Raw genomic sequence first — 14,682 nt, forward strand, 5'->3', positions numbered from 1 at the left:
ACTGGTCCTTCTCATGCTGTCTCTATAGATTATACATTATACATCCTGTGTATTACACTCAGTAGGATCTGTGTGCTGGGTCTATACCTGATGTTACTATGGGGTATGTACTGTATATACAGCCTGTGTACTCTGTGTACTGGTCCTTCTCATGTTGTCTCTATAGATTATACATTATACATCCTGTATATTACACTCAGTAGGACCTGTGTGCTGGGCCAATACCTGATGTTACTATGGGGTATGTACTGTATATACAGCCTGTGTACTCTGTGTACTGGTCCTTCTCATGCTGTCTCTATAGATTATACATTATACATCCTGTGTATTACACTCAGGAGGACCTGTGTGCTGGGTCTATACCTGATGTTACTATGGGGTATGTACTGTATATACAGCCTGTGTACTCTGTGTTCTGGTCCTTCTCTTGCTGTCTCTATAGATTATACATTATACATCCTGTGTATTACACTCAGTAGGACCTGTGTGCTGGGTCTATACCTGATGTTACTATGGGGTATGTACTGTATATACAGCCTGTGCCCTCTGTGTACTGGTCCTTCTCATGCTGTCTCTATAGATTATACATTATGCATCCTGTGTATTACACTCAGTAGGACCTGTATGCTGGGTCTATACCTGATGTTACTATGGGGTATGTACTGTATATACAGCCTGTGCCCTCTGTGTACTGGTCCTTCTCATACTGTCTCTATAGATTATACATTATACATCCTGTGTATTACACTCAGTAGGATCTGTGTGCTGGGTCTATACCTGATGTTACTATGGGGTATATACTGTATATACAGCCTGTGCCCTCTGTATACTGGTCCTTCTCATGCTGTCTCTATAGATTATACATTATACATCCTGTGTATTACACTCAGTAGGACCTGTGTGCTGGGTCTATACCTGATGTTACTATGGGGTATGTACTGTATATACAGCCTGTGTACTCTGTGTACTGGTCCTTCTCATGCTGTCTCTATAGATTATACATTATACATCCTGTGTATTACACTCAGTAGGACCTGTGTGCTGGGTCTATACCTGATGTTACTATGGGATATATACTGTATATACAGCCTGTGACCTCTGTATACTGGTCCTTCTCATGCTGTCTCTATAGATTATACATTATACATCCTGTGTATTACACTCAGTAGGACCTGTGTGCTGGGCCAATACCTGATGTTACTATGGGGTATGTACTGTATATACAGCCTGTGTACTCTGTGTACTGGTCCTTCTCATGCTGTCTCTATAGATTATACATTATACATCCTGTGTATTACACTCAGTAGGATCTGTGTGCTGGGTCTATACCTGATGTTACTATGGGGTATGTACTGTATATACAGCCTGTGTACTCTGTGTTCTGGTCCTTCTCATGCTGTCTCTATAGAATATACATTATACATCCTGTGTATTACACTCAGTAGGACCTGTGTGCTTGGTCTATACCTGATGTTACTATGGGGTATGTACTGTATATACAGCCTGTGCCCTCTGTGTACTGGTCCTTCTCATGCTGTCTCTATAGATTATATATTATACATCCTGTGTATTACACTTAGTAGGATCTGTGTGCTGTGTCTATACCTGATGTTACTATGGGGTATGTACTATATATACAGCCTGTGCCCTCTGTGTACTGGTCCTTCTCATGCTGTCTCTATAGATTATACATTATACATCCTGTGTATTACACTCAGTAGGACCTGTGTGCTGGGTCTATATACCTGATGTTACTATGGGGTATGTACTGTATATACAGACTGCGCCCTCTGTGTACTTGTCCTTCTCATGTTGTCTCTATAGATTATACATTATACATCCTGTGTATTACACTCAGTAGGACCTGTGTGCTGGGTCTATATCTATACCTGATATTACTATGGGGCATGTACTGTATATACAGCCTGTGTACTCTGTGTACTGGTCCTTCTCATGCTGTCTCTATAGATTATACATTATACATCCTGTGTATTACACTCAGTAGGACCTGTGTGCTGGGTCTACTCCTGATGTTACTATGGGGTATGTACTGTATATACAGCCTGTGTACTCTGTGTACTGGTCCTTCTCATGCTGTCTCTATAGATTATACATTATACATCTTGTGTATTACACTCAGTAGGACCTGTGTGCTGGGTATATACCTGATGTTACTATGGGGTATGTATTGTATATACAGCCTGTGTACTCTGTGTACTGGTCCTTCTCATGCTGTCTCTATAGATTATACATTATACATCTTGTGTATTACACTCAGTAGGACCTGTATGCTGGGTCTATACCTGATGTTACTATGGGGTATATACTGTATATACAGCCTGTGCCCTCTGTATACTGGTCCTTCTCATGCTGTCTCTATAGATTATACATTATACATCCTTTGTATTACACTCAGTAGGATCTGTGTGCTGGGTCTATACCTGATGTTACAATGGGGTATGTACTGTATATACAGCCTGTGTGTTCTGTGTACTGGTCCTTCTCATGCTGTCTCTATAGATTATACATTATACATCCTGTGTATTACACTCAGTAGGATCTGTGTGCTGGGTCTATACCTCATGTTACTATGGGATATATACTGTATATACAGCCTGTGACCTCTGTATACTGGTCCTTCTCATGCTGTCTCTATAGATTATACATTATACATCCTGTGTATTACACTCAGTAGGACCTGTGTGCTGGGCCAATACCTGATGTTACTATGGGGTATGTACTGTATATACAGCCTGTGTACTCTGTGTACTGGTCCTTCTCATGCTGTCTCTATAGATTATACATTATACATCCTGTGTATTACACTCAGTAGGACCTGTGTGCTGGGTCTATACCTGATGTTACTATGGGGTATGTACTGTATACACAGCCTGTGTACTCTGTGTACTGGTCCTTCTCATGCTGTCTCTATAGATTATACATTATACATCCTGTGTATTACACTCAGTAGGATATGTGTGCTGAGTCTATACCTGATGTTACTATAGGGTATGTACTGTATATACAGCCTGTGTACTCTGTGTACTGGTCCTTCTCATGCTGTGTCTATAGAATATACATTATACATCCTGTGTATTACACTCAGTAGGACCTGTGTGCTTGGTCTATACCTGATGTTACTATGGGGTATGTACTGTATATACAGCCTGTGCCCTCTGTGTACTGGTTCTTCTCATGCTGTCTCTATAGATTATATATTATACATCCTGTGTATTACACTTAGTAGGATCTGTGTGCTGTGTCTATACCTGATGTTACTATGGGGTATGTACTATATATACAGCCTGTGCCTTCTGTGTACTGGTCCTTCTCATTCTGTCTCTATAGATTATACATTATACATCCTGTGTATTACACTCAGTAGGACCTGTGTGCTGGGTCTATATACCTGATGTTACTATGGGGTATGTACTGTATATACAGACTGCGCCCTCTGTGTACTTGTCCTTCTCATGTTGTCTCTATAGATTATACATTATACATCCTGTGTATTACACTCAGTAGGACCTGTGTGCTGGGTCTATATCTATACCTGATATTACTATGGGGCATGTACTGTATATACAGCCTGTGTACTCTGTGTACTGGTCCTTCTCATGCTGTCTCTATAGATTATACATTATACATCCTGTGTATTACACTCAGTAGGACCTGTGTGCTGGGTCTACTCCTGATGTTACTATGGGGTATGTACTGTATATACAGCCTGTGTACTCTGTGTACTGGTCCTTCTCATGCTGTCTCTATAGATTATACATTATACATCCTGTGTATTACACTCAGTAGGACCTGTGTGCTGGGTATATACCTGATGTTACTATGGGGTATGTATTGTATATACAGCCTGTGTACTCTGTGTACTGGTCCTTCTCATGCTGTCTCTATAGATTATACATTATACATCCTGTGTATTACACTCAGTAGGACCTGTATGCTGGGTCTATACCTGATGTTACTATGGGGTATGTACTGTATATACAGCCTGTGCCCTCTGTATACTGGTCCTTCTCATGCTGTCTCTATAGATTAAACATTATACATCCTTTGTATTACACTCAGTAGGATCTGTGTGCTGGGTCTATACCTGATGTTACAATGGGGTATGTACTGTATATACAGCCTGTGTGTTCTGTGTACTGGTCCTTCTCATGCTGTCTCTATAGATTATACATTATACATCCTGTGTATTACACTCAGTAGGATCTGTGTGCTGGGTCTATACCTGATGTTACTATGGGGTATGTACTTTATATACAGCCTGTGTACTCTGTGTACTGGTCCTTCTCATGTTGTCTCTATAGATTATACATTATACATCCTGTGTATTACACTCAGTAGGACCTGTGTGCTGGGCCAATACCTGATGTTACTATGGGGTATGTACTGTATATACAGCCTGTGTACTCTGTGTACTGGTCCTTCTCATGCTGTCTCTATAGATTATACATTATACATCCTGTGTATTACACTCAGTAGGACCTGTATGCTGGGTCTATACCTGATGTTACTATGGGGTATGTACTGTATATACAGCCTGTGTACTCTGTGTACTGGTCCTTCTCATGTTGTCTCTATAGATTATACATTATACATCCTGTGTATTACACTCAGTAGGACCTGTGTGCTGGGTATATACCTGATGTTACTATGGGGTATGTACTGTATATACAGCCTGTGTACTCTGTGTACTGGTCCTTCTCATGCTGTCTCTATAGATTATACATTATACATCCTGTGTATTACACTCAGTAGGACCTGTGTGCTGAGTCTATACCTGATGTTACTATGGGGTATGTACTGTATATACAGCCTGTGCCCTCTGTGTACTGGTCCTTTTCATGCTGTCTCTATAGATTATACATTATATGTCCTGTGTATTACACTTAGTAGGATCTGTGTGCTGGGTCTATACCTGTTACTATGGGGTATGTACTGTATATACAGCCTGTGCCTTATGTATACTGTTTTTAATGCTTTCTCTATTATTTATACATTTATACAACTTTGAGTATTTAGGTAGATAGTTAATAAAACTTGGAGAGTGATAAAATTGGAGATAAATAGCACCAACCAATCAGCTCCTAACTGTCTCTGTACTGGCTGTGTTTGAAAAATGACAGTTAGGAGCTGCTTGGTTGGTGCTATTTATCTCCAATTGTATCTCTCTCCAAGCTTTATTAAATCTCCCCCTTAGTATGTACTATGCTTTGTCTAATGACAAAGTACCCGACCCTAATCCCATTGAGAACTAACGCTTAAGCTATCTGTCTGTCTATCTAAAATAACCTGGGGACTCACCAAAGGGGGGGTGCGAGTAGTAGTGAAAGTCACCCTGTCAAAAACCAGATACTTATCATTTTTGGTTGAAACAGGAGTGATGGCATTACAGCAGGTCCCAGCCCCGACAGCTGTTTTTGTGTGTATACCCTTTATTAAGGGTCTGCCATAGTATGTAATGCAGGAAAACAGCTTAAACAGCAAAATGTTAAATATTAAAAATAACTCACATGTGGTTATTCCCCCATGCTCACTGCCACCTCAGAACTCCGCATGTTAATAAACAGCAACTGGAAATAAATTATCCATCTTCCTTACGTGTGAAAGGAATATTGGTTCCGCCATACCGGACGTGACGTTGGGGGACCTGGTAAAATGTAAACAAACATATTTTTCATTTGAAATCGTAATGAATCCCGCATATTATAATCATAGCTGTGTGGTACATGTTATCACTAAATTGTGCCAACATCTAATATTGTACATTCTTATGCATAACAGAAAACATCCATCTTCATCTGTAATGATGGTTTCTAAGCAACTTACTAAATATATGTCGGCAAATATTGTTATCTATGATTGTTACAGTGATTGCTAAGCAAGCTACAGTAAGAAAGCAAGCACTGATAAATATGCCAGACTAAAATAATAAAAATAAATCTAATCACACAAAACAGGCGCTAACCACCTGAGTTAATGCACAGAATCAAAAATACTGTTATATAATAATCCAATAACTAACAGCGACCATACATATAGGGGACACTGGACACTCCAATTATACAGTACACACCAACATACACAAAAAATAGGGCTGGTTAGTTATAAGGCTTATATTATTATTATTATTATTATTATTATCCTTTATTTATATGGCGCCACAAAGGTTCCGCAGCGCCTTACACAGTACAAAAATGAGCACACAAGAAAAACAGTTAATAGTAATACAAAACAATGCAGGACAAGGACAAGGTTATAAACTCAGCTGCAAAACACAAGCAGGACATGAGCAACCAGGTGGTAGGTGCCATTGTAGGGAGTTAGGAGTAAATTATACTATAAGTAGGGGGAGGAGAAGCACGTGAGGGATGAGGGCCCTGCTCGTGAGAGCTTACATTCTAAAGGGGAAGGGCAGACAGACAGGGGCGACACAGAGGGGTAGATAGTGAAGAAGGAGCATGGAGCAGTGGGTTAGGATATGTGCTGCGGAATGTGTGTGTATAAGACGACCTGATGTTATGTAAAAATTAAGTCCTTCATACATCTATCTCTATGATAGAAAATAGATTGTTTGTGTTATTTACATGAGAGATGTACAAAGTAAAGTAGAAGCACTTTAATTTGTGTGTTACATTTTAGCATCTATATACAGCCTGACAAGAAATGCAGCTATTATGGGACTGTCCCGCCATCCTAATACAGTAGTGACTACTTTAGTTCCAGCTGCTGGGTGCTATGCGATGCTCCTGTGAGTGAGTGCATCTCACATGCTAAACCCACTCACAAATGGGTGCAGCCATACATGATGTGGTCCCACAGGATGTTGCAGTACCCGGGCCCAGAATTTCTCTTGGCAGCCCTGGAGGTGACAGACAGAACGAGGAGGGAATGGGGCTTAGTAGTGGGGTAACAAGACCATGGAGGGAGGTGGTTGAGAGTGGAGGTATAGGAGAGTTGGGGGAAAGAAGCAGAGGGTTGGAAGCAGACTGATGAGAGAAAAAAAAGGAAGAACAGCAAGTGGAGGAAACAGGAGGGGGAAGAGAGTATATGTAAGTAAACTAAAACAAATAGAATAAAAAAACACAAAATCATAAACAACACTTACAAAATTGCACTCTATTTTTAAACATATGGTGTATAAACATTTGTTAGAATTACAGCAAGCCAGAAATGTAGCACAGCAAATCATTAGTTTTGGTAGAAATTATGCAGACTACAGTTCATAAAATGAATAAATGGTAACATCCGTTCCACCAATATATTTAGCAAGTAATATTTCTTTTTTTATGTGCCTATTTTTCCTGGATGATAAATAATAAAAAAAATCTAAATAATCAAAATATAATAATAATAATAATAATAATAATAATAATAATAGTAACAAAAACACATGGATCTCATAGTATGGGCAAAACAGTACAAATAAGTTTTCAGTAAATGAAAGCTCCAGACATAGTGCAAACAAGACCAGAAATTAAATTTACAAAAAAGTTGGCAAAATTAATTCTTCATTCAGGCCATGTGCTGAAATTGAATTAAAATTATAAATCCATTGGCACTCATGCTTTAAAAGTGGTGTATGCCTCTATCAAGCCCAACATAATGGAAGGAAGTGATCCACTAGCATAAAAGCAGAGTATTTCATTGTGTGGCCACAAGAGGCAAAATATTTGGCCACAGGTGAAGTGTTATGATCAATAATAGACACAGCCTTTTTAAGTGAAGATCTAGACATGACTATTATTTCTTTAAACATGTGAATGGTTTTGCCTACATTAATCATTTTGCATATGATCAAGTAAATTATATATTTGGTGTTGCAAATTATACAATGGTGGAGATTTTATTTAACTCCTGGCAAAACACTTCACCTGTTGATGTACATGAACAGTTCATGCAACCTGTGCATTAATATGTTCTGTTTTGTAGTTTCAACCAATTTGAACTTGTGCTGACCCTTGGACTAATGTCGGTAGAAGTAATTGGGACTTTGCCTTTAGTAGAACAATAGATCCCTTTGACAACTAGGAGCCAGCACAGAATCTGTTTTAATTATATACCAGTGTTTAAGAATGGCTTTACATATTATTCCAAAATATTTTGAATATATGCTTAAAAACAGGACTTCTCTATTTCCTCCTTGTTAGTTTTCTGAGTAAGTAATTATTCCCTGTAGATTTGTAAACATCTTTGGATCATATCTTTCATATTGTAATAAATGGGGCAAAATAATTTTTTTATCCATGGTTATTCTCTCTACCCTTATCAGTTGTGAATCTGGCATGTCTATCTTAAGTGCCTGATGATGGAACCTGCAAGCCAATGGCAGAGTGTTTTTATAATTGGCTCTTGAAAATCTTTATAAAAATGCTGCCATTTCTATTTGAAATGGACACACCAAAAAAAACTGTTTGCAAAAACTGGACTATGAAATATCAGTAAGGGATTTAAGTTATGCAGTTTTTTTTTAAAACCAGTTATTTATATAGTGCACACATATTCTGCAGTGTTTTAAAGAGAATATGTGTGCATTCACATCAGTCCCTGCCAAGTGGAGCTTGCAATCTAAATTCCCTACCACATGCACACACACAAACTAGGGTTCATTTTGTTGGTACCCAAATAACCTACCAGTATAATTTTTGGAGTGTGGGAGGAAACTGGAGTACCCAGAAGAAACCCATGCAAGCACAGGGAGAATATACAAACTCCACACAGTTAGTGCCACAGTGGAAGTCAAACCCATGAACTCAGTGCTGTGGGGCAGTAATGCTAACCATTACACCATCTGTAGAATTAGTGTGTATATAAATAAAAGGTAATGTGTACCTTTGCAATTGTGCCATTTCCTGTGCGATCTAAAGGGACTCATAAAGGAACCAGGGTACTGTGCAAGGTGCTGAAGGGTGATAGGGCAAAAATAATGCATGCATAAACCCAGTATCCTATCATTTGGGATTTGAGTATGTCAGCATCTCCAGTCCACACCAAAAAGAAATTGTTAATAAAGCATGTATAAAATGCAATGTGTGTTAAATACAATTAATTTTACATAACATTAACTTCATACATTAATAAGATTGCATACGATGGACCCATGTTTGATCCCATCGCAGTTCCCTTAATTTGCAAATTAAACAAATTGTCAAATAGGAAATTGTCTATAAAGATAGACGCAACTTACTGTATCATAATAATTTAAATCTTTCACCTTTTAGTGCTGTTATCTGTCCTATTCTGGATATGATCATTGTAATCTGCAATTTAACATATAGATACAATACAATTTAGCAGAATGTAAACCTATTGTTAAATTGGAAGCTTGATGAATTGATACCAAAGTACATGACAAGCATCTGGCCGGTACCATGGCTGGCGCTGTCGGTCCCACGACGCCCAGGGCACGAGCCCAATCGGCACTGCCCTAGTTACGGCACTGGTATCAAGTATTACTTAAGGTAGTAATCAAAACCCCCACTTCCTCTTGCCTGAGAAATCTGACCTCTAATATGAGAATTTGTGTGAGTCACGGAGGAAACAAATTTACATCTTCACTAAATTCAACCAGAGAGAGGGGGTCTGTGACCACCCATTTTGCAGGATAAACTACAAAAAGACCTGTAATGTGTTTTCTGGAGAGAGAAGCCATTGGGCTGAGATGCAACAACCTAACTTTCCTGTGATCTCCTATACAACAGAGATAAAGGCCTTGTTGTAAGAGATCTGAAGTCTCTGATTTTCATTTGAAACTGAATTTGCATTATAATCTGTGTGTAAATTTATTTTAAGTATTTTTGTACCTGTGAGCCTTTCATTTCAGTTGTTTTCATTGACAAAGCTAGCAACATGCCTATGTGAATTAAGTCCGAAATATTAATAACTGTGTGTATGTAGAATTCAAGGGCTAAAAAAACCAAGGAATCCAACTGCAGTCAATATTTATATATTTAATTAGCATATACTAACAGTGGCGTCCCTCTCCGCAGTGTCACCTGGTGCGGGGGGCGGATGCTCGCGTGCCACCAAAAATGGGCATGGCCTCATAGATGGGGCTTGCCCCGGTGGGAAGGGGGCATTGCACCGAACCCCCGTGGTCCGACTCCCGTCCCACCGCGCTGCTTATTATCACTGGGAGCGGGGGAGGTGCCAGAGGTGCGTACTGTGCAGAGTGCCAGCCAGCTCCCTCACAGTGTCAAGAGCCGAGTGCTGCATTTACTGTACTTATACAGTGCAGCACCCGGCTCCTGTCACTGAGGGGGAGTCTGCACTTTGGTGTCACCCCTCGGCGGGTGACACCCGGGTGAGGCCCGCACTGCCCGCACCCCCCTTGTGAAGCCACTGTATACTAGCAAATAGACTGATATAAAATAGAATACCCAAAATACAATAAAACATAATCACACAAGAAAGTCAGCAGAACGTACCCCTACCAAAACATTAATATAGTGCACACGGAAAATACTACTTATTCCAGAGACATTTGTTCAATCTTCACAGCACAGCTTAGAATGTTCTGTAATGTCTTGTGCAGAGAATAGCAAATATGTTGTTTATATCCAGTCTCTGAAAAAAATGTATCACTTTAGTTTTCAATGCATAACCAGGCCTGTGGTCCTCATGTTCATATATCATCATGTTCATATGTCCTCATGTTCATATGTAATGCAACTAGCACAGAAGTCTATTTCATTTTTCTCAGCAATTCACATATGTCTTTTCGCTATTGTGTTAAAGGTCAGACGCCTGAATCTGCAAGACAAATCTGCATGCACCAGCCCATAGCATCAGAGGCAGCAATAGGAGAATCTATCACCTTCTCCTGCGGCTTTGTGTACCCACTGAGTGAAGACGGAAACTCATCCTTGCATATCGCAGTGAAAGCAGCTAAAGATACATATTGTGGAACTGAAAACGATGAAATTTACAACAGTTTGAAAATTTTCTCAGCCCCTGGCTATAAAGGAAGATTATCTGTAATACTGCATACAGAACACAGGAATGCATCCGTTACTATAAGTGACTTACGGAGCGAGGATAGCAAACAGTATTGCTGCCGTGTGCAAATCATTGCTCATAATAAAACTATAGAAGTGTGGCAGAGCCCCGATGGCACTGATATCACAGTGAGAGGTAAAAGAGGATAAGGGGATAACCCTGTCATTCAAAACATATATATCTATGGTATTATTTTTCTTTATTATAATGTATCATAATTATGTTCTTAAAAGATCATTCACTGATGTATCCATTGTCTTAGCTGTGACTGATACTCCTGTGTTTGCTCTTTTGCATTTCGGATTAATGTTCAGTGATTGGAGACTTATCTAGGTGGCCCTCACTGCATCTGCCATCCCATTGGCAATTTATGGGCTGACGATTTTATCAGGGGCGTAACCAGAGGAATGAGGGCCCCATAGCAAAATTTCCTCTGGGCCCACATAGGTCTACCTACACAGTGCCCCTACAGTTGTGCTCATTATACAATACTCCCTGTAGTTGTGCTCCTTATGCAATCCCCCCTGTATTAGAGCCCCTTATGCAATGCCCCGTGTATTAAAGCCCCTTATGCAGTGCCCCTAGTAGTGCCCATTATGCAGTGCCCCCAGTAGTAACCCTTATGCAGTGCCCCCAGTAATGCCTCTAGTAGTGCCCCTTATGTTGTGCCCCAGTAATGCACCTAGTAGTGCCCCTTACGCTGTGCTCTCAGTAATGCCCCTAGGAGTGCCCATTATGCTGTGCCCTCAGTAATGCACCTAGTAGTGCTCCTTATGTTGTGCCCCCAGTAATGCCCCTTATGCTGTGCCATCTGTAATGCCCATAGTAGTGCCCTTTATGCCGTGCCCTCAATAATGCCCCTTATGCTGTGCCATCAGTAATGCCTCTAGTAGTGCCCTTTATGCTGTGCCCTCAGTAATGCCCCTAGTAGTGCCCCTTATGCTGTGGCCCCCCTCCCCTGTGCAGAACGTACCCCTCACCGACAGCTCTCATGCGTAGACATTGCTGCTGGACTGGATCTAACTAGATCCAGCAGCAGGCACAGGCTCCTCTCATTGCGGATGGCGTCATGATGTCACCCGCGCACTGCATCCCTTGGAACGCTGGCCTCTGCAGTGATTAGAGGGTGTCTTTAGTCTCTGATCGCTTCAGAGACCAACATTCCCAGCATTGCACCAGCAACTTGGCCGGCTGTGCTACAGAGGGTGCCAGGCGGACGCTAGCTGGGCCCTATAGCGCACCCCCTGCACCCTCTATAGTTACACCACTGGATTTTATCACAATTTACTGCATTCACTGACAGTACTGCTGGCTTGAATCTCGGGATGATTTTCAAGTTTCATTTAGGAAAGGGCCAGAGAGATAAGAGGAGGAAGGGGTTGGGAGGGTTGGGGGGTGAGAGTCTCCGAAACCTAAACATACCATGAGATCATTGAGTACAAATTACGGGTCTCATTCTGATTCACACAGATTTCTGTGCATGGACGTAAATGACAAGTGTTTGACTGTAGCACAAGCACAGATCTGCGCTTGCACATTTTTGCTTATGTCCGTCCTATTCTGAGCCAGACAGGACATGGATCTGTTTGTCCATGAAATGGGACACTTCCGGGTGGGAACTGGACGGTGACAATGCTAGCACACACTGAACTGCCCTGACTTGTTGGAGCTCATGTGAGTGTCATGTGTATGTAGCTAGCATTCGGTGCCAGATGTGTATAAGGACACGGGAAGCCTGTGTCTGACACATCTCTTGCACCTACTGTAGCATGGGGCTGGTGCAAGTGTTGATCCTAAGAGCTATGACACAAATGCCGTTTTTGACCCGGGTGGCAAAAAGCCGCCTGGTGTTTTGCCAGGTGTGAAAAATAGTGGTGGCTGAAAGCAGGTGCCTCTTTTCACCGTGCTGTGAAAAGGCACCATGCGTAATCATCCTTCCGCAGGTTCACCTACGGAAACCTTGTTACGTGCCGGTCATCGTGTTAAGGTGCATACACACGGTCAGATATGTCAGATGAGCAATTGAACGATTTCAGCCTGTATTAAAATGAATGGAAATCGTACAAAACTGACTACAAACACATCAGATGTCAGATATCGTTATCTGGCAAATGGGAACGCGCATCGTTCATCGATCATCGTTCATTGTTGCCCACATGTCGGATTTTTCTTTCAGATTTGAACGATTTTTAAAATCGTTATCGTTCAGATCTGAAGAAAAATCTGACCGTGTGTATGCACCATTACAGCTAGGAATATCCACTGAACAGGACGGCTGCCATTCCTGCAGTGCGATTTCCCACTTGCAGAAGTACGGACCCTCTCAGCTAACCAGAATTTCAAATTAGAATTAGTTAGTAAATCTGATTCCACGGATGCCGAGCAACTCAGCATAAGCCTTTATATCCCAAAAGGAACCTAAAAGTAGAAAAGATTCCAGGGAGTCACAGGGAAGTACAGTACACAAATTAGCCAGATCATAAGGGGTTAGGTCCTATGAAACAAGCAAACAGAAAAATCCACACTTAAAACAGGATTGTCGCCAGTGGCGTCACAAGAGGGGTGCGGGCTGCACTCGGGTGTCACCCGCCGAGGGGTGACACCAAGGTGCAGACTCCCCCTCAGTGACAGGAGCCAGGTGCTGCACTGTAGAATTAAGTGAGTGAGTGAGAGAGCCTGCAATGCCCACACCTCCGGCACCCCCCACCACTCCATAGAGATACAAGGGCCGGGGACCGGGATCGGGCTGCGAGACCACGACCCCTTTGTGATGCAACGCCTCCATTCTGAAGCCACGCCCCCTCTTCGCCACGCACAAGGCATCCCTCCCCTCACCAGGTGTCAACGCGGGGAGGGACGCCACTGATTGGCGCAAGACTTTTTGCCCTTTTTATTGTATTGTTTGTCTTATACTGTATATCAAGTTTGGGTGACTTGTTTTAGGTCATACTTGCAGCCTTTCTGGATGAGCTCAGATTGGTTATCTTTTCACTACTAATAAATATTTAGACCCTATTTCTTGTGAAAGTGTATCACCCTTTTTCAGTATCAGAAAGGACTGCTCTCTGGGCCTGATTCAGACCCACGAGCGCCCAGCGCTCGCAAGCGGGTCGATGGTGCCCAAGTGCGCATGCCATCATTATGGGTCTCGCACCAAAGTGGGCATGCTGTCGATGGTGATTGACAGCACACTCCCTTTGGTGGGTGTGCCGGGGGCGTGGCTGCCCAGACAGAGGCGTTGTCATGGGAACGCCTACCGTCTGGGTCCAGCCCCACTGACATCACTAGTGATGTCAGTGGGAGCGATTTTGGCCCTGCTGGGTCTCGTCGCAAGCCCGATGGTCGCGATGGTCTTGACCATCGTGACCATCATTTTGGCCGCTCGCTATAGCTGTGGGTGGAGCAGGGAGCGTCCAGCTCTGAATCAGGGCCTCTGTTCTATGTACAGGGCAGTATGTATTAAGCATTGAATTTTAAATGTGATATATCCTGCCAATGATCACATGCATAGCGCCGTTTAGTACCACCGTATGCAATTTACAAAGGACAGCTCTTCTGATAAGAATTGTGATTCACTGGTTGAAATTAAGCTTTGGGCCTGATTCAGAGACAGACGCTAAGGCAATCGCAGCTGAGATTTCGTATGCAATACAGATGCAAAAATATGCT

At 41.8% G+C, this 14,682-nt stretch overlaps 1 protein-coding gene across 2 annotated transcripts in view; it reads left to right on the top strand.

Annotated features, from left to right (window-relative positions):
* LOC148506828 (uncharacterized) overlaps positions 1 to 14,682 on the top strand; it is a 121,223-nt gene that overhangs the window by 62,251 nt on the left and 44,290 nt on the right. The window contains exons 1-2 of one of the 2 annotated variants that reach the window (XM_088446007.1): positions 3,681 to 3,707; positions 10,753 to 11,148. In XM_088446007.1, coding sequence (XP_088302133.1) covers positions 3,695 to 3,707; positions 10,753 to 11,148 — 409 coding nt within the window. In that variant the 5' untranslated portion in view covers positions 3,681 to 3,694. Of the gene's footprint in view, positions 1 to 3,680; positions 3,708 to 10,752; positions 11,149 to 14,682 lie in introns of those variants that run through there. The other variant, XM_088446005.1, reaches the window with a different exon arrangement.

This window comes from Taudactylus pleione, unplaced genomic scaffold, assembly GCF_031769625.1.
Source record: "Taudactylus pleione unplaced genomic scaffold, aTauple2 ptg000393l, whole genome shotgun sequence".
NCBI classification, from domain to species: Eukaryota; Metazoa; Chordata; class Amphibia; order Anura; family Myobatrachidae; genus Taudactylus; species Taudactylus pleione.